The 26,903-nt window shown below is 42.3% G+C and overlaps 1 protein-coding gene across 19 annotated transcripts in view; it reads right to left on the bottom strand.

The window, feature by feature from the left end:
* LOC126483260 (longitudinals lacking protein, isoforms H/M/V-like) overlaps positions 1 to 26,903 on the bottom strand; it is a 454,209-nt gene that overhangs the window by 361,552 nt on the left and 65,754 nt on the right. For all 19 annotated transcript variants that reach the window (XR_007587741.1, XM_050106609.1, XM_050106611.1 and 16 more), the window contains one exon: positions 10,601 to 10,711. Coding sequence is in view for 18 of the 19 variants with exons in the window: in XM_050106609.1 (XP_049962566.1) it covers positions 10,601 to 10,711 (111 nt within the window). In the remaining variant the exon portion in view is untranslated. The remainder of the gene's footprint in view (positions 1 to 10,600; positions 10,712 to 26,903) is intronic.

The following is a 26,903-nucleotide window of genomic DNA, read 5'->3' as shown; positions in this document are numbered from 1 at the left end:
TATCCCATGATACACACTGAAACCCTTGCCCTCCAGAAACTGGAGCAACATGCACAAGGCTACCTCAAAAAAACTCTCCACCGTGCTCACTTCCTACTCCCACCTGGGACTACCACTATCCACAACCTCCAAACCTCCACCATGTCCCCTCACAGCTCAAAAGCTCAGTGTATCACAGATCTATTATATTTATCCCACCATCCAAAACTCCCGCAAACCACCACACAGCATCCAGAACCTACACAGACCCAAACCACAGTCATGAACATTTCTTCCAAAAGCCTTAGCTCCATAGGAATATCAGATCTGACCAAAAGTCTCACCCACTTCCAAATTCAGTCATACAGAACTTGTTAAAGACCTTATCTCCTTCTCACGGTCCCCACAGTGGAAACACTTTTTTGCCATCTATCCTACCAATCAGACTCAACCAAAGATCAATGTTGTACCCTGCCTAACTCAGTTCACTCCTTCATCCAAATGTGATCCAACCCCACTGCCCCCAAAGCACACTCTATTAACTTTCCAGAATTTCTTAACCTCGAACCTTGTCCCACCATCACTCCTCAAATCCCTCTACATGCAAACTAACCTTACATCTGCAGAAAGAACGGCAATCCATGAATTTAAAAAACTTATCCCAACTTTATAATCCTACCTGCTGACAAAGGCTCCACCACTGCTGTCTTGAACCACAAGGATTACCTGGGAGAAGGACTCCTTCAGCTGGCAGATTCATCCACATACAGACCCTGTCACAGCAACCTCATTCCAGAAATCCAGCAGGATCTCCAGTCCCTCCTAAAATCCTTAGACCAATCCCAGAACCTCTTCCAGGAGTCCATCTCTCTCCTCATACCTATCACTCCTCACACTCCTACCTTCTAAATGATTCCTAAAGTCTGTAAACCCAAGCACCCAGGATGCCCCATTGTGGCCGATTACTGTGCCCCGACTGAGAGGCTCTCTACTCTCATAGACCAACACCTTCAGCCTATTACATGCAACCAGCTGCCCTATACAAAAGATACCAACTCTCCACAGTACCTCTTCCTTTGCCACATGGTAGTCCCCTTGACCAACTATATTCTCACCCACAATTACTTCTCCTTTGAAGGCATTACCTACAAACAAATCTGGGGTATGGCTATGGGCAACTTCATGGTGCCATCCTATGCCAACATATTCAAGAGCCATCTACAGGAATCCTTCCTAAACACCCAAAATATTAAACACCTCACCTGGTTCAGATTCACTGATTACGTCTTCGTGATTTGGATCAAGGGTGAGGAAATCCTATCCACAGTCCTCCAGAATCTCAACACCTTCTCCTCCATTCATGTCGCCTGGTCCTACTCAACTCAACAAACCACCTTCCTAGTTGTTGACCTACACCTCAAAGATGGCTGCCTCAGTACCTCTGTCCATACCACACTTACGAACCACCAGTAATCACCAGTCATGTGATCTACAAGCTAAGCTGAAAACATTGTGTTGCATTCTCCGTCGGCATAACAGCCTGTCTACATGATTGGTCACTGACAAACTGTGGCCAAAAAACAACTGGAACACCCTGTTGCTGAGCATGCCACTCAACACGACGTTATTCATTTCAATGACTGCTTCACAACCTGTGCCATCTGGAAACTTCCCACTAACACCAGTTTTTCTGAACTGCACAGGTGGGATTTGTCCCTGAAATACATCCTATGTTCCCATAACCCTCCTCCTGGCCTCAACCTTCATTAGTCATTGTCCTTACCGATCTAGCTCCATCCCCGTTCCTATCCCACCACTACACAGCCCTTTACTCCACCAACACACCCAGTCTTTTTTTGTATCTCCTTTTACACTAACCCCCCCTCCCCCCCCCCCCCCCCCACACACACACACACACTTTCTCCCCCCTGTCCTTCATCTAACCTCTTGACTGCACCTGGCTGCCCTACCTTCTCTCCACATCGTCCCTGCATGCTCCCGCAGCATCCTTCCCTTGCTCTCTCTCTCCCTGTCCCTGCCACAGCCTCTTCCTTACCCCCACCTGATTGCCTCTCTCATCATGCACTGTTGTTCGTAGTCTGGCTTCTACTGCCAGAGACTGTGGTCATGTGTGTGTGAGTTGCGGTTGCATGAGTGAGTGTGTGTGTATCTGCTGTCTATTTTTGACAAAGGCCTTGTTGGCCAAAAGCTTATTGTGAGGCAGTCTTTTTGTTGTGCCTATCTGTGACTCAGCATGTCCACTATATGGTGAGTAGCAACTATCCTCTTCATAATACTGTTACATTCAATCCTGGATTTTCCATTGTGTGATAATGGCCCAATAATATTCATACCTAAAATTGTATTGTAGAACACAGATAGTGAGGAGTTTGCTCGTTAATGAGTTATATTTCACATACAGTTTTGGCCTATCCTGTTGTGAGAAAAACAGAAATTTTCAACAAACAGTGTTAAGAGCAGGGCTATGACAGTGTACAGTATGCTTTGTGACAAAGTCATAATTTATTTCTTTTTTTTTTTTTTTTACATGAAGTCAAGCACATACCAGGACTTCAATCACTGATGATCTTTGGACGTGGAGGCAGAAGTCAAAAAAATTCTGTGAGTCTGTAACTAACACATAGCATTAGCTTGACTGAAGTTGTGGTATGATGATGTGGCAGAATGCACAAAGCAGAACAGAATACTGAACTATGGTTAGAAGAAAATGAGGAAAAGTATTTAAACAGTGACTAGTCATAGTAACACAATAGGCAGCAATTGATTACAAATACAGAAAAAATAAGATGGCTAGTGTAGAGGAAAATTTTGCTTGATTACTGGCAGCTATTGGCAGAAAGTAATTTAAATATAGGTAAATCATCAATAGATTCCATTTTCCAAAATTAGAATAGTTAATGAAACAGGAATTCTAATCATTGCTTCAACACTGCAGATACAAATATAAGTGCGTAGTCACTGAGCTAACAGTTATTAGTTAGGAAAGACTGTACGCCATTTAGGAAAGCCTGAAAGAACAACAGAAATCACAAAATAAAATTTGTCACAAGCTGCAGGAACTATAATTCAAAATGCACGAGGAACAGCTGGAAAAACAAATTAAAATGATTTAGGAGAATAATTGAGATTTACAGAGACACACAGCCAAACTTGTAACCAAGATCCAGACAATTAAAGACACACGCAGAAACAAACTTTTGAAAATTACTGAAGATTCTTTAGATCAGTTAAAGGAAATAGAAAGTAAAATTGAAGGCACAAAATTAGTTGCAAAACCAAGAAAGTTTAAATTAATTGAAGGTATAATTCTAATAACATAAATACAGAAAATGTGAGCTGGATGATCCAACTTCAGGATGAGTCACAATTTAATTTCTTTCTGACACACTGTGCAAAATCTGGGAAGACAAACAAAAATTTAGTACATGTCTGACGAGTTGCGTGTCATTATATAAAATAAATGACACGTTCCTCGCCAAAATATGGACTGCCTTCTAATGTGTTAAGCTGGATACACCACAAACACATTGGTGAGCTCTCCCCTAATTGGGAAAGGAATCTGTGGTTTCATGAAAGCACTTTGTTATTCCAGCCACTTATCCTGTCACTGACAAGTAACCTGTGTCTCAATAGTGAGGGCACTGAATGCTGGGTGATGGCTGATGCATCTGCCAATTCATTATTGCTCTTGATTGCCATATACCACGGCAGACTATCACCTCCTTGCCTACATATTGCGAGTGAAGGGTGGTGTCCTGAATGGATTTCACAACATTATCTGCTGGTTACATGCAATTATGGCTAGCAGTTCACTCAGGGAATTGGAAGAGATGATGAAATTTGTCACATAAATACATCTCAACAGTTCCAGTATCCTCAATATTTTGTGCACTCCAGCATCATAAACAATGAATTTGTTCAGTGTAAGAAGCTTGAGGCCACTATTAGGGAACACTACAGAACAGCCACAGGTATTTCCTCGCTTAGTTCTGTCGGTGACGAATGTCTTAAAATTACTGTGTAGGTCTTCTTCTTATGTCTCCAACCATCATGCTGACTAGCAGTAGCTCACCATACTTTTATGTCTTCGGCCTTCCTCTAGAAAACAGTGTAGATGGTGTAGCTGGCATCTTCCATGTTCTGGCCGATGTATTCCAGTCTCTTGCATCCTTCGCTTTCATGTCCCCCCAATGATGCTTTTAATGACACCATCATGTCTCAGAAAATGGTCAACCTATGTATCCCTTCTGTGTTGGGTAAGTGGTGGTTTCTCTTCCTCCACTCTGTGGAGCAGCTCCTTATCTTATACCTAGTCAACCCAGGAAATGCATCACATCTCAAATGCTACTATTTCATGTTTTCCTGCTACTCTTGAGTGTCCATGTTTCCTTTTCAAACAGAAGCATGCTCCAAACAAAAGTCTTTATGAGGTGTTCTCTGAGATGTTTGTCTATGCAGCTGGATGTAAAAAGATTTCTTCCCTTGTAAAATCAGCTTTTGCATGATGGATTTGGCTTGTAATATCCTTATTAGATTTTCAATCTGATGTAATGTAACTCTCTTGGTAGGCAAAGAACTCAATGGTCTCTAGTCACTCACTGTTAAGTGAGCAATGGACAACAGTGTTTTGTCTACTTGCTACTGAGACTTCTGTTTTAGCTTCATTAATTTTCATATTATGGGAAGAGTTGAGGGTGATCATCATCTGAGCCAGGATAGCTTCTAATTGTTCTATGCCCACAGCAATATCATCAGTATGTCTAAACCATTCTATTTTCTTATCATAGATTTTAATTTGTACTATAGATCCTAGTTTCTCCCTGACTTCATCAATTGCCTTCTGAATGTGCCCACTGACAAAGACAGGAGGGAGGAAACAGTCTGCCATACCCTTTGCTTAACCGTTTCGCTGCTGCAGACGTGCTTGTTGCATTTAGTGCTGATGTAACTTTTGTTACGGCAGTACTGTTCACCACATACTAGTGCCTGTGATTAGAGAAAGTATTGTAGTCAACATGAAATACTTATTACCTTACTTTTTGAAAACTATTGGCAAAAAAAAAAAATTTTTACACATCTTAAAGTCCACTTGATACAGAACTGAATTTATTTTCATTAACTGTCATGCTTACCAAATCAAGTAAAACATTGCACACAATTTTAAAGAGCTCGCAGAGGTAAAAACACATTGCATAAACTTTGCGAACAGTTGATTTTAGCTCATATATTACAGTAATCAAATGTAGATAAGATTCCTAAATTTTATTTAAAATTGAGAGCAGAAAGATACCTCATTTCATTCTCGAGTTATTGGATTTTATATCCAAAAGGCAGTTGAGCAAGATGCACCCATTCACATCCTTGTGCATCGCAAATAATGTGGTCATAACAATCATCATATCTCTCAAACAATTAAAGATACTGAAAAATGATTTTTTTGGGTTTCTTTGCAAATGATAGTACACAATGAGGCATATACACTGGTGGGCCAAAACATTATGACTACCTGGTTAATAGCTCATTTGTCCGTCTTTGGAATTAAATAAATCACTGATTCTACATATCAAGGATCCAAAAGTTTGTTGGTAGGTTTGTGGAAGTATGTGGCATTAGATGTCTATACACACACATCACGTAATTCGCATAAATAACAGGCCACTGATATGCGTACATGGCGATAGCACCTGATAGTGACCCAGAAGGGTTCTATAGGGTTTACATCAGTCGAATTAGGTCACTGAGCCATTAATGTGACTTCACTATGCTCCTCAGACCACAGTAGCACAGTGCTGGCTCCGAGGCATGGTCAATTGTACTGCTGAGAGATAACATCACCACTGGAGAAGACATTAAGCAAGAAGGGATGCAAGTGGTTCGCAGCTGTCAGCATGTCTTCGATTACTACCACACACCCCTTGCAAATGCAGAATACCAACCTCCATAACATAATGCTGTTCCCACCAGCCTGTGTCCGTGACGTACTACACATTTCGAGCCACCATTCACCTTGATGGCGGCATTTGTGGAGACAACCACTGACTTAGTGTAGCAAAAATGTGATTCACTCGAACTGCCTACAAATTTCCATTGATTGACAGCTGAATCCTGATGGTCCAATCATAATTGACGATGTCGTTGAGTCAACATGTGAACATCAACAAGTACGGGTGGTCTACTGCGGAGCTCCATATTCAACAATGTACAATGAACAGTGTGTTCTGAAACACTTGTGCGTGCACCAACATTATGCTCTTTTGCCAGAAATGCCACAGATCACCATCTATCCTACTTCACAGACAGACAAGCCTCTGAACCCCACATTCCATGAAGAGTCATGAACATCCAATCATGTAGCGCCTAGGGGTAATTTTAGTGTCCTTCTACCTCTTCCTGTAGATGCTCACGATAGTAGCACATCAACATTTCACCAGCTTCACCATTTTCAAGATACTCGTTCAAAGGCTCTGTGTAATAATAATCTGCTCTTTGTCAAAGTCATTTATCTCAATGGATTTCCCCATTTGCAGCCCATTTCTTCGCTAGGGTGATCCCCCATCCATGTCTGCTCCATTTACATACTTTTGTTACTGCATCATGTGCCCACAATGTCACCAAATGGCATCCAATGTCATGGTGGGCAGTGGTCATAATGCTTTGGCTCATCAGTGTGTGTTGTATGATGAATACTCGAATTTTTTTTATTCACCAGTATAAGTAATTGACTCGTCGGCAATTCTGGATGCATTCAGATGTCCACAGCACTAAAAAAAATCAACAGTGTGCACATATAATGTCCACAACATCTGATGAATGGCATAGCACAACATGTATACATGCCCACAGCAGCGAGAGTGTTAATAGTACCTCTTTCTTTATGTGCTCCATATTTTATCAAAGCCACCTCTTCTCTACATGGTCTCTGCACTATTCTTCTGTCCTTGTGACCTGAGCCTTCTTTCAAGAATTAATCATAAATGGAGTATTGCTCCTCATATGCTCACACCTCTTCTAAAGCCAAATTGGTCATCCATGATCACTCCATATAACCTACCTTTGATCCTCCTTAGAATGATAGGTGCCCAGATCTGGGAGCCACGTGTTACCTAACTGAGGGTCCTATATGGTTCAAATCTATCTGCAGATGCTTTCTTTGGTACTGGAATGGTAACACATTTTTTTCAGTCTGTTGGGAGCTTTCTGGTTTCATATATAACTTGTACGAGATGGAGCAATTCTTCATGTAGCCATTCTAAAGCATTCTTGATGGGTTCTGTTGGTATATTATCAACTTCTGTGGCTTCCCAGGTTTTAGCTACCAAATTGCAATGTTTCTTGTCTTCCAAATTGACTTCCTTTGTTCTCCAGTAGCAGATCTCCAATATTTGCTGCACACAGCTTTTCCAGGTACTGTTCCCACCTTTCTACTCATATAATATCTACTCAAATAATACTATTCCAACTTCATTTTTTACTCCACTTCATTTTACTTGTCTATTCTCAAAGGACTGTTTTAACTGCTTTATAGGCACATTCCAGCTTCCATACATTGATCATTTCATTCAGCTCGTTGCACTGTTCCTCCAAGAACTATTGTTCAGTCCTTTTGACTCTTGATTTATTTTACTCTTCAACACTATATATAGACTTTGTTTTTCCTGAGTTGTCTTGTTACAGATTACATCTTAAATTTATTTTTGTTATTATGCTTCAGTGATCAATTCTTTTTTATGCTTTGCCCTCTGTCTTCCAACAACTTTATTTGCTGTTTTGCTGTTCAGATAATACTTTTCAAGGATTCCCATCATCCTTCAACATGTCCGATGTTTTTCGTAACTGTAGCCATGTTTGTTTGTTCCTTGTACACCAAACTAATCATACCATTCTTTAGTTTATTCAGATCCCATTCCTCAAAGTTTTTTCCTTCAGTTTTTTTTAAGTTTCAGATCACATGCACCTATCACTATGTTATACTCACTATTGATGTCTGGACCTGGGTAGCTTTTACAGTTTCTTTCTTGATTCTGGAACCTACATCCAACTAGAATGAAGTTTATCTGGTATCTTGTATCTCCTCCTATCACCCAGAGCCTTCCATGTATACCTTCCCCATGGATGGTGTTGAAACCACAAACTGATTGGGGTTGCACAGTGAGTAGCATGCTGGACTCACAGCTGGGGAGGATGTTTGTTCAAATTCCTGTCCTGCAATCCAGATTTATGTTTTCCATGATTTTCCTAAATCACTACAGGCAAATGCTGGGACAGTTCCTTTGAAATGGGCACAACTTTTCTTCACTATTCTTTTATAATCTGAGCTTGTGCTCTGTCTCTAATGACCACACGGTGGATAGTATGTTAAACTCTACTCCTGATTCCTTCCTTCAACCATGTTTTACATCTCAGTATTCTACACATCTTAGTATTCTACTAATCTATCTCCCCATTCATTTCTTTCCCCAATTCCTCTTCCTTCTCCAACTGATGCATTCCAATTTCCAGTAATGATAAGGTCGTCTTGTCCTTCAACTCTATTTACAGCATTTTTTATCTCATTCCTCTTTTTCATCACAAGTTGATGTCTGCATGTACACTTGAACTGTAAATTCTTTCTCTCTTGTTTGGTTTAGTCCCCTCCTGAAGATCCAAATGGAGGACTATCCCAGAATCTTTAACAAAAATATGCTTCATATTAATTATTCAAGCGAAACTAAACAGTTGTTTCTTGGGATATCCTGCAGATCTTTAATGTAGTGATTTCCCCTTGCCTTCCCCATCCCATGCTGTTGACTTGAGAAGAATTCTTCAGCCTGCAGGAAGGATTTCTCCTTTCAATACCTAGCAGGAGACCTAGGTCTCTACTGGCTCATCCACCCATCAACGTGGCTGTTGGCACTTGGTCAGTAGGATTCCTTATCCCAGGAATCTTTCAGTCCCTGTGCTCGTTAGCCATTTGTTTTCACAAACGTTGTCCATCCCCCTCTAGGTCGTGGAAGTGAGCATCAGGGTTTTCCTTTCATCGAGCCTAGGATCAAGATGCATTTCCCAGTCTCTCCAACACTTTTAGAGCATATTAAAATAAAATTTTATAAAATAACAGCCTGAAAACAGCACTCCTGTATCCAGGTACATTTAGAATTACTTTTGGTTTCCTAATTAAGTAGAGAGGCAGCTGGATCCAACAAGGATAAGAACATTAGATGGTACCAACTACCTCTAGGTTGTGTTTTACACAAATTTCAAATGTCTTTGTAGAACGTGGGCGATTGGCAAAAGCCATTTTAATGGATGAAAAGTTAACTTGACACAATACAAACAATAAATCAGATGGAATATTGGTAATCGCAGGTAATATAAGAACTAGTACACTCGGGACACCATGAAGAGTGCAGCGCATTCTGAAGGAATTACAGGTCAGTTTCAAGAAAAGTAAATACAAAATTTATTGGTAAACATCAAGGCAAAGCAGGATGTTGATCCAATCTCGAAGCTTTACACAGTACCTAAAAGAGCAGGATGTCTGGATTTGAAGAGTCATTCCCATGTCAGACCATAGGAGTTCATGTATCCCAAAGAAGGAATTGGAAGAACTGATCAAATAACATAAGCTATTCTCACTTTGGACCAAAGGAATGTTTTAGAAGCTACACGAATACTGCATGTTCAATGGCATAGCCAAAATGTGTGAGCAGTGATGAAAACTTGTGATTTATGTCCAAAAACAATGGGCACAAAGATTTGACACACAGTATTGTAGTAGCAAAACTAGGAGAAATGGTTGCTTACACTTCCTACTGTCAAGGTTAAATGGGATTTTACACAGGATTTGAGCATCAAAGAACCATTATGAAAACCCTGTATTCACTAAGAAAGGCCAAAAGCAGTATCACACTAAAGAAGTTACAGCTAAATTATTTAAAAACTATTATTAAACTTGACAGTTTGTAGACTGGTAACTGGACTTGATTAAAATAAAAAGTTTATGAGCAGTTAGTTGAAATTAACAACAGAGAGCAAACTCCTGTTGTTAATCATTGTTGAGCTTCCAACCAGCAGAATGTGTTAGAAAGAATTAAGGAGATTGCAATAGGCAACAAAAATTTGGAGTAGAATCTATGCCAGATTTTGAGAATGTAATGAACAGTTTAATCCACAAAAGCATATGAGTGGCAACAAGTAAATGAATCTTAGGAATGAAATCATTAATCTTATTCACCTACTACATAAAATCCCATCCCAGTAGACAGCTTATGACACATTACATTCAAAGGCCACTTCCTTAAACGTACTAGAGAGGCAAATGGGTTTAGTGTTGCTGACACTGCCATTTCACACTAACAATCTGATCATGGAAATAGACACATGCAGTTACTAATATCTTTTGTGAAATTCCTTTCCACAAATATGTCTGTTTATTACCACAAAATGAAAACTAAGTTCTGACCATGTCATATCCTACAAGCACTATGCAACTGAATGAAGTGTTGGTTCCTTGATTGGAACTGCTCATAATCTTTATTTAACAGATACATCCTGTATTTGTAGCCCACAAAAAATAAAATATATGATCTTAATATAGATTTTTGTGATATGCTGCACTCACTTCTGATAAGTGTGCCTCAGATCTGACATCTGATACACGAATGTGAGATCCTGGTTGCCGATGAGGTGATGGTTGAGGAGTTGTGCAAGGTGTTCTATCTGGCTCTCGATTCTGAAACAAACACCAAATACAAAAACTAGCAGAAAACTGACATTTATGGTATGAATCTACTTCTGCACGTATGTCTACATCTACATACATACTCCACAACTCACCATATTGTGTATGGCAGAGGTACCTCATTATTACTGCTCGTCATTCCCTTTCCTGTTCCACATGCAAATGGAGCGAGGGAAATAATGACTACATATTCTTTTTTGTATGAGCCCTGATTCCTCTTACGTCTTTGCAGTCCTTACATTAAATATGCTGGCGGCAGTATGACGATTCTGCAGTCTGTTGCAAATCTCAGTTCCCTTAACTTTCTCAATAGTGTTTCATAAAAAAGGAATGTTTTCTTCCCTCCAGGAATTCCAGTTTAAGTTCGCATAGCATTTACGTAACATTCATGTGTTGACTGAACCTACTGGCAACAAATCTAGCAGTACATCTTCCTTTAAATCAACCTCGTGGGGGTCTCAAACATGCAAATTGTACTCAAGAATGGGTCACACACAAGTTTTCTATACATGGCCTCCTTTATAGATGTGCTGTACTTTTTCTAGAATTCTTTTAATAAACTGAATTCCAACATTCACCTTCCCTACAACTGATCTCACATACTCGTTCCATTTCATGTCACTTTGCAACTTTACACCTACCTATTTAATTGAAGTAATTGTGTCAAGCAGGAAGAAACTGTGACTGATTTATTTCCTACAACATAAGCGACTTCAGCGCAGCAACTACAGTTGCGGCTTGAACTAACAACTGCACACTCAGCCAGTGAATTGTGAGTAAGCAGTGTTAAACAGCAGATGTGGGGCTTTAGTGTGTCAACACTGTTGTTGTGCTACAAATCACAATGTAGCAACATCTCTAAATTAAGTGTTCAGAACCTTCTTCAGAATGTTTTGAAGGAGAGAAAAATGTGTGCAAAGTTTGTCCTGCATGCCCTGACTTATCAAACAAAAAAAAACCACGCAAGTAGATTTCAGCTGTGACTTGATTGAAATGGAAAACACGGACATTTATTTTCTGGAAAAAATGACAAGTTCTGGTGTTATCAGCACAAACCTAGCAAAAAAGCAATAAATGTACAAAAATTCAAAAGGCTTTGATGACATAACTACATAACTGACATTCAAGCCAATGTGACATGCAAGTTGAACAACATCCCAAAGAAAGGCTTTTCTGATTGTATGAAGATTCTGTGTGTTGTACTCAAGTGGTGGAGACTACATAGAGTGGCCAAAGCATTAAAACCATCACCTTCACTTTTCTCTAGTTTTTATTAATCCAGTATTGTAACTATTTGGACTGTCACACTATATTTCTGACTCCCTTCATAACAGGTGTGCTTCTTCCTAAGTTTGTATCTGTTTTCACTCTCCATATTACTAGTCTATGGTCACTTGAAATTAAATCAGTTTACAACCTTTACATGCTATTCTAATTCTCTCCACAGCATGCCTTAAGCTGTATATGTCCCCTGAATGGTTTCAAATGAGTCACAACAATACAGGCACCAGACAATCCTAATGATCTCCTGATATACGTCATATCATATCATCTCACACAAGGCTGATACAAATAGGCAGAGCAATGGCTCTTTTAAGAGCCACTTGTGCATAAAATTCAATACCAGTGTCAAAGTGTGCCAACTGACCACCAAAGGCATTAACAGAGCCAAATGCCAAATGCCAAATGCAACATAAGATCCTACATGCGAACAAAATTGTTTTGGTAGTCATCCAGGAAACTCATGTAGAAATTGAAGAGTTGACTTATTTCAAGAGGTAAAATACCTAGACTTGATTTACTTGGAGCTACATACAACAAGGTTTATGGTGTAGTGACGTACATATGTAACAATATAGATAAAGCCTGCAGTGTCTTTATCAGTACCATAAATAACACAATGAAGTCATCATCAGAATTAGGGAAGTAACTGTTGTGAATGCACATGTACTAAAAACTCAAGACAACCCTATGGTGTACTTGGGGGGGGGGGGGGGGGGGGGGGGGTGTTTAGACAGCAGTCATGGACTATATGGAAATACAAATTTAATGATGAAACTGGGGCCACACTGCTTGGCTGATCTGAAGGACACAACCTCCATCTGCTTTTTGATGCTAAAGATCAGTGTACATCCTATCCAGTGCCTACAAAACAGATCACAACCCTGATTTATGTTTTTGTTTCGTGTCTTCTGACAATAAAGGCCTGCCATTACCAGTATCAAGGAAAGTCCCAGACAACTTACATAGGAATCATTGTTCAGTTACAGGAATATCTGTTGTAAGATCATTCCCCAGACCTAGATCGAACCGGCCCGCAATTCCTGAAAATCTGGACTAACGTGTGAGATGGATCCCACCAGTAACCACAAACTAGAAGAGGTTCACTGGAGCTGTGCTCTGCATAGCAAAGAAATGTATACCAAGAGACTTCCGTAAGAAATATGTATCTCGGTGGACAAAAAAGTGCAAAACTCTATACAAAAAGATTTCTGACTACAATGACTGTGAAACAGCTGATGAACTCTTGCACAGCATCGAAGCAGCTTGCCACTTGCAGGCGACTGAAATAGTAGAGGCCTTAGACTTCCTCATCTCAACTAGAAAAGCCTGGTCCTTGCCGAGAAAGCTTGGAGGTGGTAACCCATCAGACTGCACAAAGGAGACTGTTATCATCAAGCAAGTAGCAAATAACATTGTGTCCACCTCCAAAACTAATCAGATTCAAGCAAACAGAATTAAAGTCAAGGCTCTCAAATTAGCCGGTAATTCTGAACGGTATTACTCCAGGCCATTCAGCAGCAACGAAATAATAACAGCTCTCAAAGAGATGGAAGCAGGCAAGGCGCCTGGTTTTGATGGCATCCACTCAGAATTTCTAATCCACAGTGGAAATTATGTCCAACAGTGGCTAGTGGAATTCTTTACTGATATTCTCCAAACTGGTAACATACACCATGGTTTGAAAACTAGGTGAACCAGATGAAAAACAACAGAAAGACTGAACCACTGCTTTACTTAGCACAGTATATACACATTTGGAAAGAATAATGTATACTGGATTCAGCCACAAAATTTTCCAAAACCTTCCTGCTGAAGAGGAAGGATTCCATCTGAACTGCAGCTGCACTGAGCAACTTCTCTTGATGGAAACTTTTATTGCAGCAGGATTTCAAAACAAACAAAAGTGCTCAACAGTGTTTATAGATCTGACAGTGGCTTATGGTACTGTGTGAAGGTGAGGGGTAATGTTCAAACTTTTATGAATCATATCGCGTCTTAAAACTGGAAACCTCGTCAACACTATGTTAAGCAACAGAAGCTTCCAATTCCTAGTGAGTAATGAGTCATATAATGAAGTTTAATAATGACCTTTCACAAAGATCAATGCTAGTTCCTGTTAAGTTTTCCCTGAATATAGTAGACAGCAGTCATGCAACATCAAGGAAAAAAAATGGCTCTGAGCACTATGGGACTTAATATATGAGGTCATCAGTCCCCTAGAACTTACAACTACTTAAACCTAACTAACCTAAGGACATCACACACATCCATGCCTGAGGCAGGATTTGAACCTGCGATCGTAGCGGTCGCGCGGTTCCAGACTGAAGCGCCTAGAACCGCTCGGCCACACCGGCCGGCTACGTCAAGGAAATTTGGATTGTTCACAACTGGGCTCTTGCTGCAAGCCACAGAGACCTGGTCATTATTGAGTCTGTCTTGACTGGAGATCTACAAATTGTTGGCTAATACTTCTGTAACTGGAAGTTACAGGCAACTGCTGCCAAAACAAAGTCACCAGTTTCTACCTTAACAATAAGTTCGCCAACAGGGAAATAAAGGTATATTTTGAAGAAAAACAGCTGAGGCGTAACAGAAGTCCACATTTTGTAGGGATCACTCTTACATGACACTCAGTTTTCAAGTGCTGCTAAGATGAAGACAAGAAATAACATCCTGAAGAAACTTTGTGGCACAATATGGGCTACATCAGCTCCAACATTAAAAACTTCTGCTACATCATTTCCAACATTAAGAGCTTATGCTCTTACAGTGGCCGTGTTGCAGAATATTGTGCTGCAGTCAGGATCATCAACATGTAGCTCAACCAGACTATGGGCATTGTCACAGGAACAACGAGAAATACTCCAACTTTCTGGCTGCACATCCTCAGTAATATAACATCTCCATTTTTATGGTGAGAATCTGCTCTGTAAACCATCTGGTCATCTTTATCTCCCTGCATCTGAGGACGGTCATGCACTCAATAAAAGCAGACTTCACTTGTCATACACCTCTACAATGCGCAAAATATTTCATGGACAATGGAGTAACAGTTACAGGCCGATGGGCAGGATTATGGCAGAACAATGATACCCCAGAACAGCTAAGATGCCAAGCATCTTGCCCAAGCCATCAGATTTTGAAGAGCATCAAATGATCTGGTCTGCACTCAACAGATTAAGGAAAATGTGTCGACTCAATGTACAAATGGGGATTACCAACATCATACAGCTCTGACTGATGCAGAATGACAAACTATTTAGCATATCAGATGTGCATGCCCAAAACGATCATTTCCTGGCAACCTGAAGGAGTTCCTGATGGCAACGAAGACATCAACTGAATGTACTCAGCTGTTGGATATATGCCTATGCCCTTCTCTGCTTTGTAAATACTGCAAATTTAATTAACTAATAATTATGGATTTTCTGTGTGTTAAATATTTGTATATGTACTGTTAAAAATGTTTTCTTGTGTAATATTATACTAGACATATATTAAATACCACTTGATAAGATTCACTTAATTTCATTTTTAGTTCAACTGGTCCTTGCTAAGTCAATTTTCTAATAGTTTCCTTCTGGATGAATCTGTAAAGGACAAACTGTTCTTTTCAGAAAATTGTGCTAACATATGAGCCATGTGATTTCTAGTACAAATTATAAGTTTCCTACCAAAGAATCAGTCTTTACATTTTGTCTTATTTTTGCATAAAAATCCATTACCTTGTACTGAGATTTGCTGTTATTTATCAGATTCTGTAATTCTTTTGTAGCAGCAGGGCATATTAAATACGTTGACTTCATTTTTCAAAAAATGAGAAAGACGGCTCATAAAAGTTGTGTTTTGCTTGAAAACTGTCTTCTTTCAAGAAGCGTCTTATTATTATTATTATTATTATTATTATTTCTGTCTGTACGTCTGCTCTCATGATAACTATAAAGTCTGAAAACTTTTTTATCCCACTCATAAAAGCTTTTAAAGTATTAGTACTCACTTGCAACAGATTGTGTTTTTATTAATATCATACAAATGGCGACATTTTCTCGCCTTTCTTTTTCCAGGCACAAATAGTTTCTTGCACTTGCTAAATACAAAAATTTGGAACCATGGCTAGTAAACGGAAGACAAGACTGGCAACTACCTTCAGTGGAACTGATCGATAAATGCTGCCTTCTGAACTCCCAACTCTGTGTTCTGTTCTAAGATATGGGCTTCTGCTAAGAAAGCAGAGTGGAGAGAATATCAGAAATTACCCAGCAGTCACTTTTGCAACTGATATGTATCCAAAAGTGCTTGAAACATGGGGGCTAGCAAACAGTAGTTTTGCAGTGGCATTTTTAATTCAACAGTCACAGACCTGAAGAAAACTGGGAAAAGGTCATAGGTATATCACTTGACAGAGGAAAACTAGAATCAAAAGAGCCTTTCATAGAAACGCTAGACAATCTCTTTGACATCCTCAATTGCAAGTGTGGGATTAAGCTATGTTCAGAATTTGGGGGCCCATGTCCATGTGGTTCTGGCTGTAAACAAGAAGTGCACATCTCCTGTTATTGCTGTTCTTGTTCTACTGATATGAAGATCCCTGTCAAATTACTAATGTCTATTAAAGGTCCAAGAGAGAAGGGTGAGTCTGTTGGTCAGCATCAAATTGGATTACTGGATCTATATAAGCACAGAAGACGAATTAATAATCAGAAGAGACAAGAAGATGAATTAAGAAGAATTTCTGAATATATCCAGAATTGGAAGGAAGAGTTAACATTACAACCAAAAGAAATTATTTTCTCTGAAGAAGATGAAGAGACAACTGATTTTAAAGATGAAGATTCTGAAGATCCTATGCAGATATCACATGATGATTCTGCACAAGAAGTACAATTCAGTATAACACATTACAACTGTGTAATGTTGCACTGCAAAGTATTACGTATGGTGTCAGTCTATGCGCTACAGCTGACATAGGAAGAGATGCACATTTGGATGCTGGATTAATTACTGATGGAAACAGGAAGCTTGTGGTTGATCACAATAAAGTAAAAAGAGCCCAAAAAAGTCATGAAATCACTTGATGAAGAATGTCATGCTCAGTGTGGGATAGGCAAGATTGAATGTGTCTTCTTTGATTGACGCCAAGATTCCACTAAAGTTGGTTACAATCAGATACTTTAAGTCATCTGTTTCCAAGTACTATGAAAGAAGAGCATTACACTGTTTGCAGTGAGCCAGGTGGAAGGTACCTTTGACACTCTATTCCAGAGAAGGAAAATGAAAAGGTAACCTGCTGAAGTTATACCTAAGTATGTTGTGGATTTTTTAAAGAAACCAGCATTGATAAAAGTTTTTCAGGCTATTGGTGGTGGTTCAATGAATTTTAACACTGGTTGGGAAGGAACTGTCATGCACTGGGTTAGAACAATGCTGAATGGTAAACTCATCTGGTTGGTTTGTGCTCTTCATGCTAATGGGCTACCATTGCTTTACTTGATCAAACAGTTGGATGAAAAAACTTTGATTAATAACAAGTGGAGTAGTAACAGTCAATAGTTGCTACTCACAATATATTTGAGATGCTGAGTCACAGATAGGCACAACAAAAAGACTGTTACATTCCATACTGGATTTTCCATTGTTTGAAGTGGAGTAGCAAGATTAGCAACATGCTTTATGGTGCAACAGAACTTGAAATCAATCCCTCATTTATCAGAATATCCTTTTCAGAGCCTTTGGCTCAAAGATCAAAGATACGAGGCGTGTTTCTTAAGTAAGTACCATTTTGAAATTAAAAAAAGACGTTCTAAGATATTTTATTTTTACATGAAAGCCTGTACCTTAATCTACGCACTGACGCCATTACAGTGCGATTCTTCCTTTTTTACGTTGTGTACTGAGTGTTTAAGATGCCTCCGATAATTGTGAGTCCCGCCGACTGTGAAATACGGGTTGTTATAAGATTTCTTAGTGCTAAAGGCCTAAAAGCGATCAATATTCATAGTGAGATCTGTGCAGTTTACGGAGAAAACAGTATGAGTGATGGAATGGTAAGAAAGTGGGTGAGAGCCTTTAAAGATGGCTGCACAAACGTGCATGATGAACAACGGAGTGGGCGTCCTTCGGTCATTAATGAAAGTTTGGTGCAGGAAGTGGACAATAAGGTGAGAGAAAACAGATGCTTTACAATTTCCTCCTTGCGGAATGACTTTCCTAATGTTTCTCGTAGTGTTTTGTATGGCATTGTAACCGAGCACTTGAATTAGCGAAAATTGTGCGCACATTGGGTACCGAAAATGTTGACGGATGTGCACAAAACCAAACATTTAGACAGTGCATTGACTTTCCTTGAGTGGTACCACAACGACGGTGATGATTTCTTAAGCTAAACTGTTATGGGCGATGAAACATGGGTGGCCTACGTCACACCAGAATCAAAGCAACAGTCCATGGGGGTTGAGCAAGGGCATCTTTTGCTGCAAGACAATGCCTGTCTGCATGTGGCGAGTCAGACCAAAGATCTCATCACATTTTTTTGATGGTAAACTCTAGATCATCCTCCGTACAGCCCCGATCTTGCACCCAGTGACTACCATCTGTTCCTGCACTTGAAGAAACACCTGGGCGGTCAGCGTCTTCAAGATGATGATGATGAAGTCAAAACAGTGGTGATGCAGTGGTTAACAAGTCAGGCGGCAGACTTCTATAAGGGGGGTATTCAAAAACTGGTACAATGTTATGACAAGTGCCTCAATATTGACGGAAATTATGTAGAAAAGTAGATTAATGTACAGTCTTTCATGTAAAAATAAAATTATTGAGATATCTTAGCACGTCTTTTTTTAATTTCAAAACGGTACTTACTTAAAAAAACACGCTTCATATGTCTACGGATCAGGATTATGGTTTCAGGAAAGGTTGTCTGGTTGGTTTGGAGTGAAAGGGACTAATCTGCAAAGTCATCAGTCCCTTTATCCAATAAGTGGGAAACCACAAGTGGTCATCAAACGAAGGAGGCAAGAAGCAAATCCTGGAAAGTCTAGGCGTAAGTAGCATAATTAAAAAGAAACAGAGATAAAAGCCCAGAAAAAAAAGACAGCACAGACAAGACATTAAAAGACCAGTCAAGAAAAAACATTAAAATCAAGAAATGAAAAAAAGAATAAAGAGAATAAAAAGGAGGGAAGGGTAGATGCCAGGCTGAGCCTCCAAACGAGGGCTGCGAAGGTGTGGGGGTGGGGGTGGGGGTGGGGGTGGGGGTGGGGGTGGGGGTGGGGATGGGGTGGGGGTCCAACACAAGATGGGTGCTTCACCAACCCCTCAAGCGGCCAATGAAGTCAAAACGCCCTACCTTACATGAATGAACAGAAAACACTTTCGTGGGCAAAATGTAACACCTGGTCAGCCACTTTGGCATCATCTGCTAGCACCACAGGTAGTGTGTCAAGAAGATTAGGATACCAGGACAGATTAGGACAGTCTAGGAGAAAGTGGGCCACCGTCAGGCAGGCTCCATGACAGTAGTGAGGGGAATTCTCACGTCACAGAATGTGACTATGGGTCAGCCAACTGTGGCCAATGCAGAGTCGACAGAAGTTAGTGCCTTCCCTGAGAAAAGCACACAGGGAAGAATGCCACGTAGCTGTGTTCTCCGTAATTGTCCTTGGTTTGTTTGGGAAGATCAAGGCAGGCTAACAACAGAAGGTCTAGTTCTGGGATAGAATTGGTATCCTGGTGGCCAGCTTGGCCAACCCGTCAGCTCGTTCATTTCCTGAAACCCCAACATGACCGAGGGTCCAAACGAAAACGACCGGTCATCCAGATTGATGGAGGTCAAAGACTAGATCCTGGATAGCTGTAACCAGTGGGTGAGGAGCAAAGCATTAGTCTACATCCTGAAGACTGCTAAGGGAATCACTACAGATTAGGATATTCTTGCCCTTGCAAGAACAAACATGACTAAGGGTTAGTTTAATGGACATTGGCTGTTGAGCCATTCGTGAATACCACTTCCAAACCCAGACACGTCTCAAGGGCAGCCAAGAACAGGTGGCGAAAAACTATGGGGTCAGCGGAATCTTTTGTACTAAAGGAGACTTCGGGACAAATCCGAGGTCTGGGCATAAGCCAGGGGGCAGATGTGATGTTTCCCTGACAAGAGGTGACAGTAGAGGAAGCTGCAGTTCAGAGCAGGCACACTAGGGGTGTGCAGCAATTATAAGCCCACTTCTGGGTTGCTGGGTTATGGGAGGTGGAGATCCCTTCCAGGAAAAAGGACATGGTAGTTGGGGTTTCCTGGGAAGCTACGAACATGTATAGCATAATCCAGCACTATTGTTGGTGCCTGGTAGACAATGGAGGGATTCCAGCCCCAACTAGTGGGATATTCACAGGGTTAGTTCGATAGGTTCCTGTCACAAGTCAGACCCCACAATGATGAATGGTGCCCAGCATCTACAATGCTGAGGGTGACACTGAACCATATGCAAGAATCCCATAATCAAAATGGGACAGAATCAGGGTTTTGTAAAGCTGCAGAAGGGTAGAGTGATCTGCACCCCAGCTAGTGTTACTGAAGAAGCCAAGTATACTGAGGTGTTGCCAGCACTTTCACTTAAGTTGGCAAATGTGGGGAAGCCACATCAGCTGGGAATTGAAGACCAGTCCCAAAAAGCGGTACGTCTCAATTACAAGAAGTAACAGAATGTCTAGGTAAAGCTTTGGATGTGGGTGGGCAGTACAGTGGCAACAGAAGTGCATGACACACATCTTGGCAGCTGAAAATCGAAACCATAGGTGAGAGCCCATGACTGTGCCTTTCGTATGGTGCCTGTAGGTGACACTCATCAACACCCATACTAGAGGAGCAGTAATAAAACCAAAAATCACTGGCATATAAGGAGAGTGCTACCGAAGACCCCACAACTGCTGATGGCTACCAGACAGAGCAGGACACTCAGTACACAGCCCTGCAGGACCCCAATCTCTGGGAGATTGGGGGAGGGGGGTCTTACTGAGTGAAGAAGCGCCCACTTGAACCTGGAATGCACGGTGCAACAAGAAGTTCTTGACAAAAATCAGGAGTGGACCCCAGACAGCCCACTCAAGTAACGTAGTAAGGATTTTGTGATGCCATGTCATATCATAAGCCTTCTGTTGGTCTAGAAAGACAGCACTGAGGTGCTGACGACAAGCAAATACTGTCCGGATGATGAAATCCAGGTGAACCAAATTATCAGTAGAGGAGCAATTATAAGGACAGGCACGCTTCCAATTGATTAGCCATTATTAGAAACTGGCCCTGTAAAACACTCGGTTGTTAACAATAACAGCAAATAGGATTTGGCACATATGGGTTTCCATACACGGCCTTCCAGGCAACAAGACGATGTTACAACAGCTTGTGGGATATAATAATGATGTTTGCAATACCTGCTGGTTTACAATCAAATTGAAATTCTCTTGGGTGGAAGAATACTGCCACATTCTTTATCAAGAGAAGCTCCTAAAACACCAGAGGAAGGCATTAGCATATATTGTTTTGTCAACAATCCAACATTCATTGTGGTTGGCATTTAGTGTTTCAGACACTTATGTGCTCAGTAAACCCTGAAGAAAAGAAAGAAGGAGTCCAGAAGATAACTGCAATGATGAATGAAGACGATGATACACGAGGAAACCTATCTGTTCGGCTTAGTTAAGTACCTGTAGTAAATCCAAATGCAACTTCACTTTTCGAACTGACAGACTGCTCATTAAAAGTATATGAAGCTCCATTTGTAAACTCTAAATACAGAAATAAGGAAATTCCTTCAAGAGCCAATGCAAGTTCCACAGTGGCCATGTCATAGACAGTCCATACCGAGATATGTGAAACAAGTAACAGAGGTTGGTTTAAAACAGGGGCCGGGACCAAAATGCTAGATCATCGGTCCCTCATTCTGATTAAAACAATTCCACAAGGGTGGGAGTAAAATAATCGAGACATACAAAACACAGCTGGAAGAAAGGAGAAAGCCACAAGAATGACAGAAGGGCAACAAACACTAAAATGGACAAAATCAGACAAGAAAACCACAGGGAGACGCAAGAAACATGTAGAAGAGATCAAAACAAGAGAGCAGATTACCACAGCTGGCTGACCATGAGAATAAAAAGGAGAAGCCACCCACTCTGCTACACATTACAACCTCCACCCTAAAAGCACTAGGGTGGAGGACACAGAGGAACGAAGGACATGCACTAAAACTTAGATCAAATGATAAAACCCACCCTCACAAAGAAAATGTAAAACTAAAGCTACTGTTGAGGCATTGTCACCTAACACCGAAGGTCGGGTGCTGGGACAATTAAAAGTCTGCCGCAGAGCAGCTAAAAGTGGGCAGCCCAGCAAGAGGTAGACGACCATCATTTGTGAGCCACATCAACACTGAGGTGAGCCCTTGCGATGGAAGAGCTAACCATGTGTTAGCCACGTATGGTCAATGCGGAGCCAACAAAGGACCACTCATTTCCTGCGACAGGATCGCATGGAAGCCTTCCACACATTCGAAATCCCCTTAATAACATGCAGTTTGTTGTGCATACTGTTATACCATTCTGTCTCCCAAAGCCAAAGAACCTAGCGGCGTAAGACAGAATGTAGGTCAGTTTCAGAGATGCCCATCTCCAGGAGCGGTTTCCACAGAGCCTGTTTGGCCAGCATGTCGGCATGTTCGTTGCCTGGGATTCCAACGTGTCCTGGGGTGCACACAAACACCACTGAACGACGGAATCGTTCCAGGGCATAGATGGACTCCTGAATGGGAACTACAAAAGGATGGCGAGGGTAGCACTGGTCGACAGCTTGTAGGCTGCTCAAGGAGTCAGTACACTGGAGAAATGACTCACCAGAGCATCAGCGGATGTGCTCAAGAGCACGAGATATGGCCACCAGCTCTGCAGTGAAAACACTGCAGCCCTCTGGCAAGGAGTGCCGTTCAATATATCCTCCACAAACATAGGCAAAGCCTACATTACCAACAGCCATGGAGCAGTCAGTGTAAACCACTTCATGGCCCCGGTACATGTCGAGAATCAAGAGGAAGCGACAGTGGAAAGCCGCAGGGTTAATGGAGTCCTTAGGACCATGCGAAAGGTCCAAAAGAATCTGTGGCCTACATGTACACCATCGAGGTGTATGTGAATTGACCTCGAGGAGAGGTGCTAACAGGAAGGACTCTAGTTCAGACAGAAAGGACCAGACGCGAACCGCAATCGTAAACCCTGACCTGGGCCACTGATGCGGGAGATGAACCGCCATGGTTGGCAAAAAGAGACGGTAATTCAGATGCGCAGGAGAACTACAAATGTGTGCAACATAACTGGCGAGCAGTTGTGCACATCTAACCTTCAACAGAGGGACTTGGCCTCCACCAGGTCACCGGAATTGTTCTAAAAGCTCCCATCACAAGGCAAATGCCACAGTGGTGCACTGGGTCGAGTAAATGCAACACTGAGGGCGCCACCAAACTGTAAACCAGACTCCCATAATCAAGGCAGGATTGAACAAGGGCTCTGTAGAGCTCCAGCAGTGTGTTGCTCAGCCAGCAGAGGGAATTGAGAAAGTTGTGGTTCTGGATGAACGGCGTGATGCCGACAGAAATGCATGACACATGACTCACGGCTGAAAACGGGAAGCCGTGGGCTAGAGCCCATGACTGCACCTTGTCACTGGCTCCCTGTAGGTGCCGCTCAGCAGCACCAGTACTGAAGGAGCAGTACGAAATGCAGAAGTCATCCGCATACAGAGAAGGTAAGACCAACGGCCTTACAGCTGCTTCTAGACCATTAATAGACACTAAAAGTAGAGAGACACTCAAAACGGAGCCTTGCGGAACGCCATCCACCTGAATACGGGGTGAACTATCGGAGGCACCGACTGTGACATGGGAAGTATGGAGCGACAGGAAGGTTTGGATAAAAATCGGGGGCAGGCCCTGGAGACCCCACTGATACAATGCGGCGAGGATATGATGTTGCCAGGTTGTGTTGTATGCTTTACATAATTCAAAAAGGATGTCAAAAAGATGTTGGCATCTGGAAAAGGCTGTTCAGATGGCAGACTCGAGGGGGACAAGATTATCAGTGGTAGAGCGACTCAGGCGGAAGCCGCCCTGACATGGGACCAGTAGGCAACATGACTCCAAAACCCAACCCAACCCAACCCAACCGCTGACACACCATACATTCCAGCAGCTTACAAAGAAAGTTGGTGAGGCTGATGGGGCGGTAGATATCCACATCAAGTGGGTTTTGACCGGGTTTGAGCACTGGAATTATGGTACTCTCCCACCAATGGGATGGAACGATGCCATCACACTAGATCCGGTTGAAGATGATGAGGAGTGTCACTTGTAGTCAGATGAGAGACGTTCAATCATCTGACTGTGGATCCGATACGGCCCAGGAGCTGTGTTGGGGCAATGTGCAAGGGCGCTGAGGAGCTCCCACTCTGTAAATGGGGCGTTATAGATTTCACTGTGGCCTACAGTGAACGAGATGATTTTCCTTTCCATCTGCCATTTGAGGGTGCAAAAGGCTGGGGGGTAGTTCTCCGACGCTGAGGCTCGAGCATAGTGCTCATCAATCGCATTTGTGTCAGTAAATAACACGCCACTGATATTAATGCCAGGGAGACCTGCTGGATTCTGGTACCCAAAAAGACATCTGATCTTCGTCCAGACTTGGGAAGGTGACATATGGCACCCAATGGTCGACAAGTAACTCTCCCAACACTCCTGTTTCCGTCGTTTTATAAGCTGGCAAACGTGGGCACAGAGGCGCTTAAAGGCTATTAGGTGCTATAGGGAAGGGTGCCACTTATGTCGCTACAGAGCTCACCAACACTCTTTAATTGCCTCAGTGACTTCCAGCGACAACCAAGGGACTGTCTTTCACCGGGGACATCCTAAAGAATGAGGGATCATATTTTCCGCCGCAGAAACAATCATTGGAGTGACCTGCTCAACAAAAACATCGATGGCACCATGTGAGGGAGGCTCAGCGGTGACAGCAGAGGTGAAGGTTTCCCAGTCTGCCTTGTTTAAAGCTCATCTGGGTAGGCATCTGTGGGCATGATGCCGGGGGCGTGACAGGAAGATGGGGAAGTGGTCACTACCACACAGGTCGTCATGTGCTCTCTAGTCGTTAGACAGGGGAAAGCCAGGACTGCAAACCGATATCAATGGCCGAATATGTGCCATGTGCCACACTTAAATGTGTGGGGGCACCTGTATTTAAGATGCAGAGGTCGAGTTGTGACAGTAAATTTTCGACCTCCCTACCTCAGCCAGTAAGCATGGCGCCACCCTACAAGTGCTTATGCGGGTTAAAATCTCCCAAAAGTAGGAAAGGTTTAGGGGTTTGATCAATCAGTGCAGCCAATACATTCAGGGGTAATGCACCATCTGGAGGAAGATATACATTGCAGACAGTTATTTTCTGCGTCATCCTTATCCTGACAGCCACAGCTTCAAAAGGGATTTGAAGGGGCACAGCTTCATTACATACTGAGTTCAGGACATAGACACAAACTTCACCTGACGCTCTATTATAGTCGCTACGGTTCCTGTAATATCCCTTATAGCTGCGGAGGGCAGGGATCCGCATTGCCAGGAACCAGGTTTCCTGGAGGGCAATGCAGAAAACAGGTGTAAAGCTTAACAGTTGCCGTGGCTCAGCCAGGTGGTGGAAAACACTGCCGCAATTCCCCTGGAGGATTATGTGATCATGAGACAGGGAAGGGATGAAACATTCAATGAGGCAGTCTATGCCTCTGCTGCCACCAAATGTGTACCTTTGCGATCAGCATCCATTGTATCTGAGGGTCCAGTGAGATCTAGGTCCTCAGCGGACGCCAGAATCTCTACCTCATCCTCAGACACAGAGCTTGTAGGTACTGGTGGTGTGGGTGCCATCGTACTGCCTTGGTTCTTGGGGGGTCTTTTTCATTTTCGGCTTCTCTCCCTGCTTCTTAGGTTTGTCCGGCTGGGAGGGCTTCACAGATTCAGTATCAGGGACAGAGGAGGACCATGAAGCCCTACGACCAACTACCTGTGGTTGCTTCAGCCAATGCAGGTGTCACCTCTGCCACTGGTAGGAACCTGGGAAGGGAGTGACCCAAGGGATCACTTTGTGGTGAGAGGAGCTGAAGAAGACTTACGCTTCTCTGGCTGAGAAGTGGGGACTGATGTCCCTGATGATTGGGGGGGGGGGGGGGGGGGGGGACATTGATCGATTGATCCTTAAGTAGGTTGTACAGGAGCAACAGGGGGGAAGTGCCCCCCACCATCAAGGGGGCAGGTGGAGTCTGACAGCTCTGAGAGCCAACTGTATGCGGCGGAACGGAAGATGGTAGAATCACTGTCGTAGCGGCGACATAGGTTGATGTCATATGCACAGAATGTAGCCTCTCATATTTTCTCTTAGCCTCAGTGTAGGTCAGTTGGTACAGGATTCTCCAGGTATCTGGAGAATCCTGCAGTCTGGTGAGCAAGGTGAATGATGCTCTCTCCGTGGTTGATACAGATGAGAGGCGGGACACAGGGAGTATTGGGATGTGAAGGACGTCAACAATCCCGATAGGCGACACTGGAAGTACAGTAGGAAGACAGCTTTATCTCACAGTGGTAGACCATTAACTTGACCTTCTCGGGTAATGTGTCAGCCCCAAAGACCAAGATGAAGGCACCGAAGGCAACCTGATTATCCCTCGGACCCCGGTGGATGCGCAGGATGAAATGGACACCTCGCAACTCTAAACTGGCATGCAGCTCATTGTCAGACTGCAAAAACGGTCCCACTGAAATATGATACCCTGGACCATACTTAAGCTCTTATGGGGCGTGATGGAAACAGAAACATC

This window comes from Schistocerca serialis, chromosome 1 (assembly GCF_023864345.2).
Source record: "Schistocerca serialis cubense isolate TAMUIC-IGC-003099 chromosome 1, iqSchSeri2.2, whole genome shotgun sequence".
Classification (NCBI taxonomy): domain Eukaryota; kingdom Metazoa; phylum Arthropoda; class Insecta; order Orthoptera; family Acrididae; genus Schistocerca; species Schistocerca serialis.
Note: the sequence above shows the minus strand (reverse complement) of the source record. Positions and strands in the feature narration are given on the sequence as shown.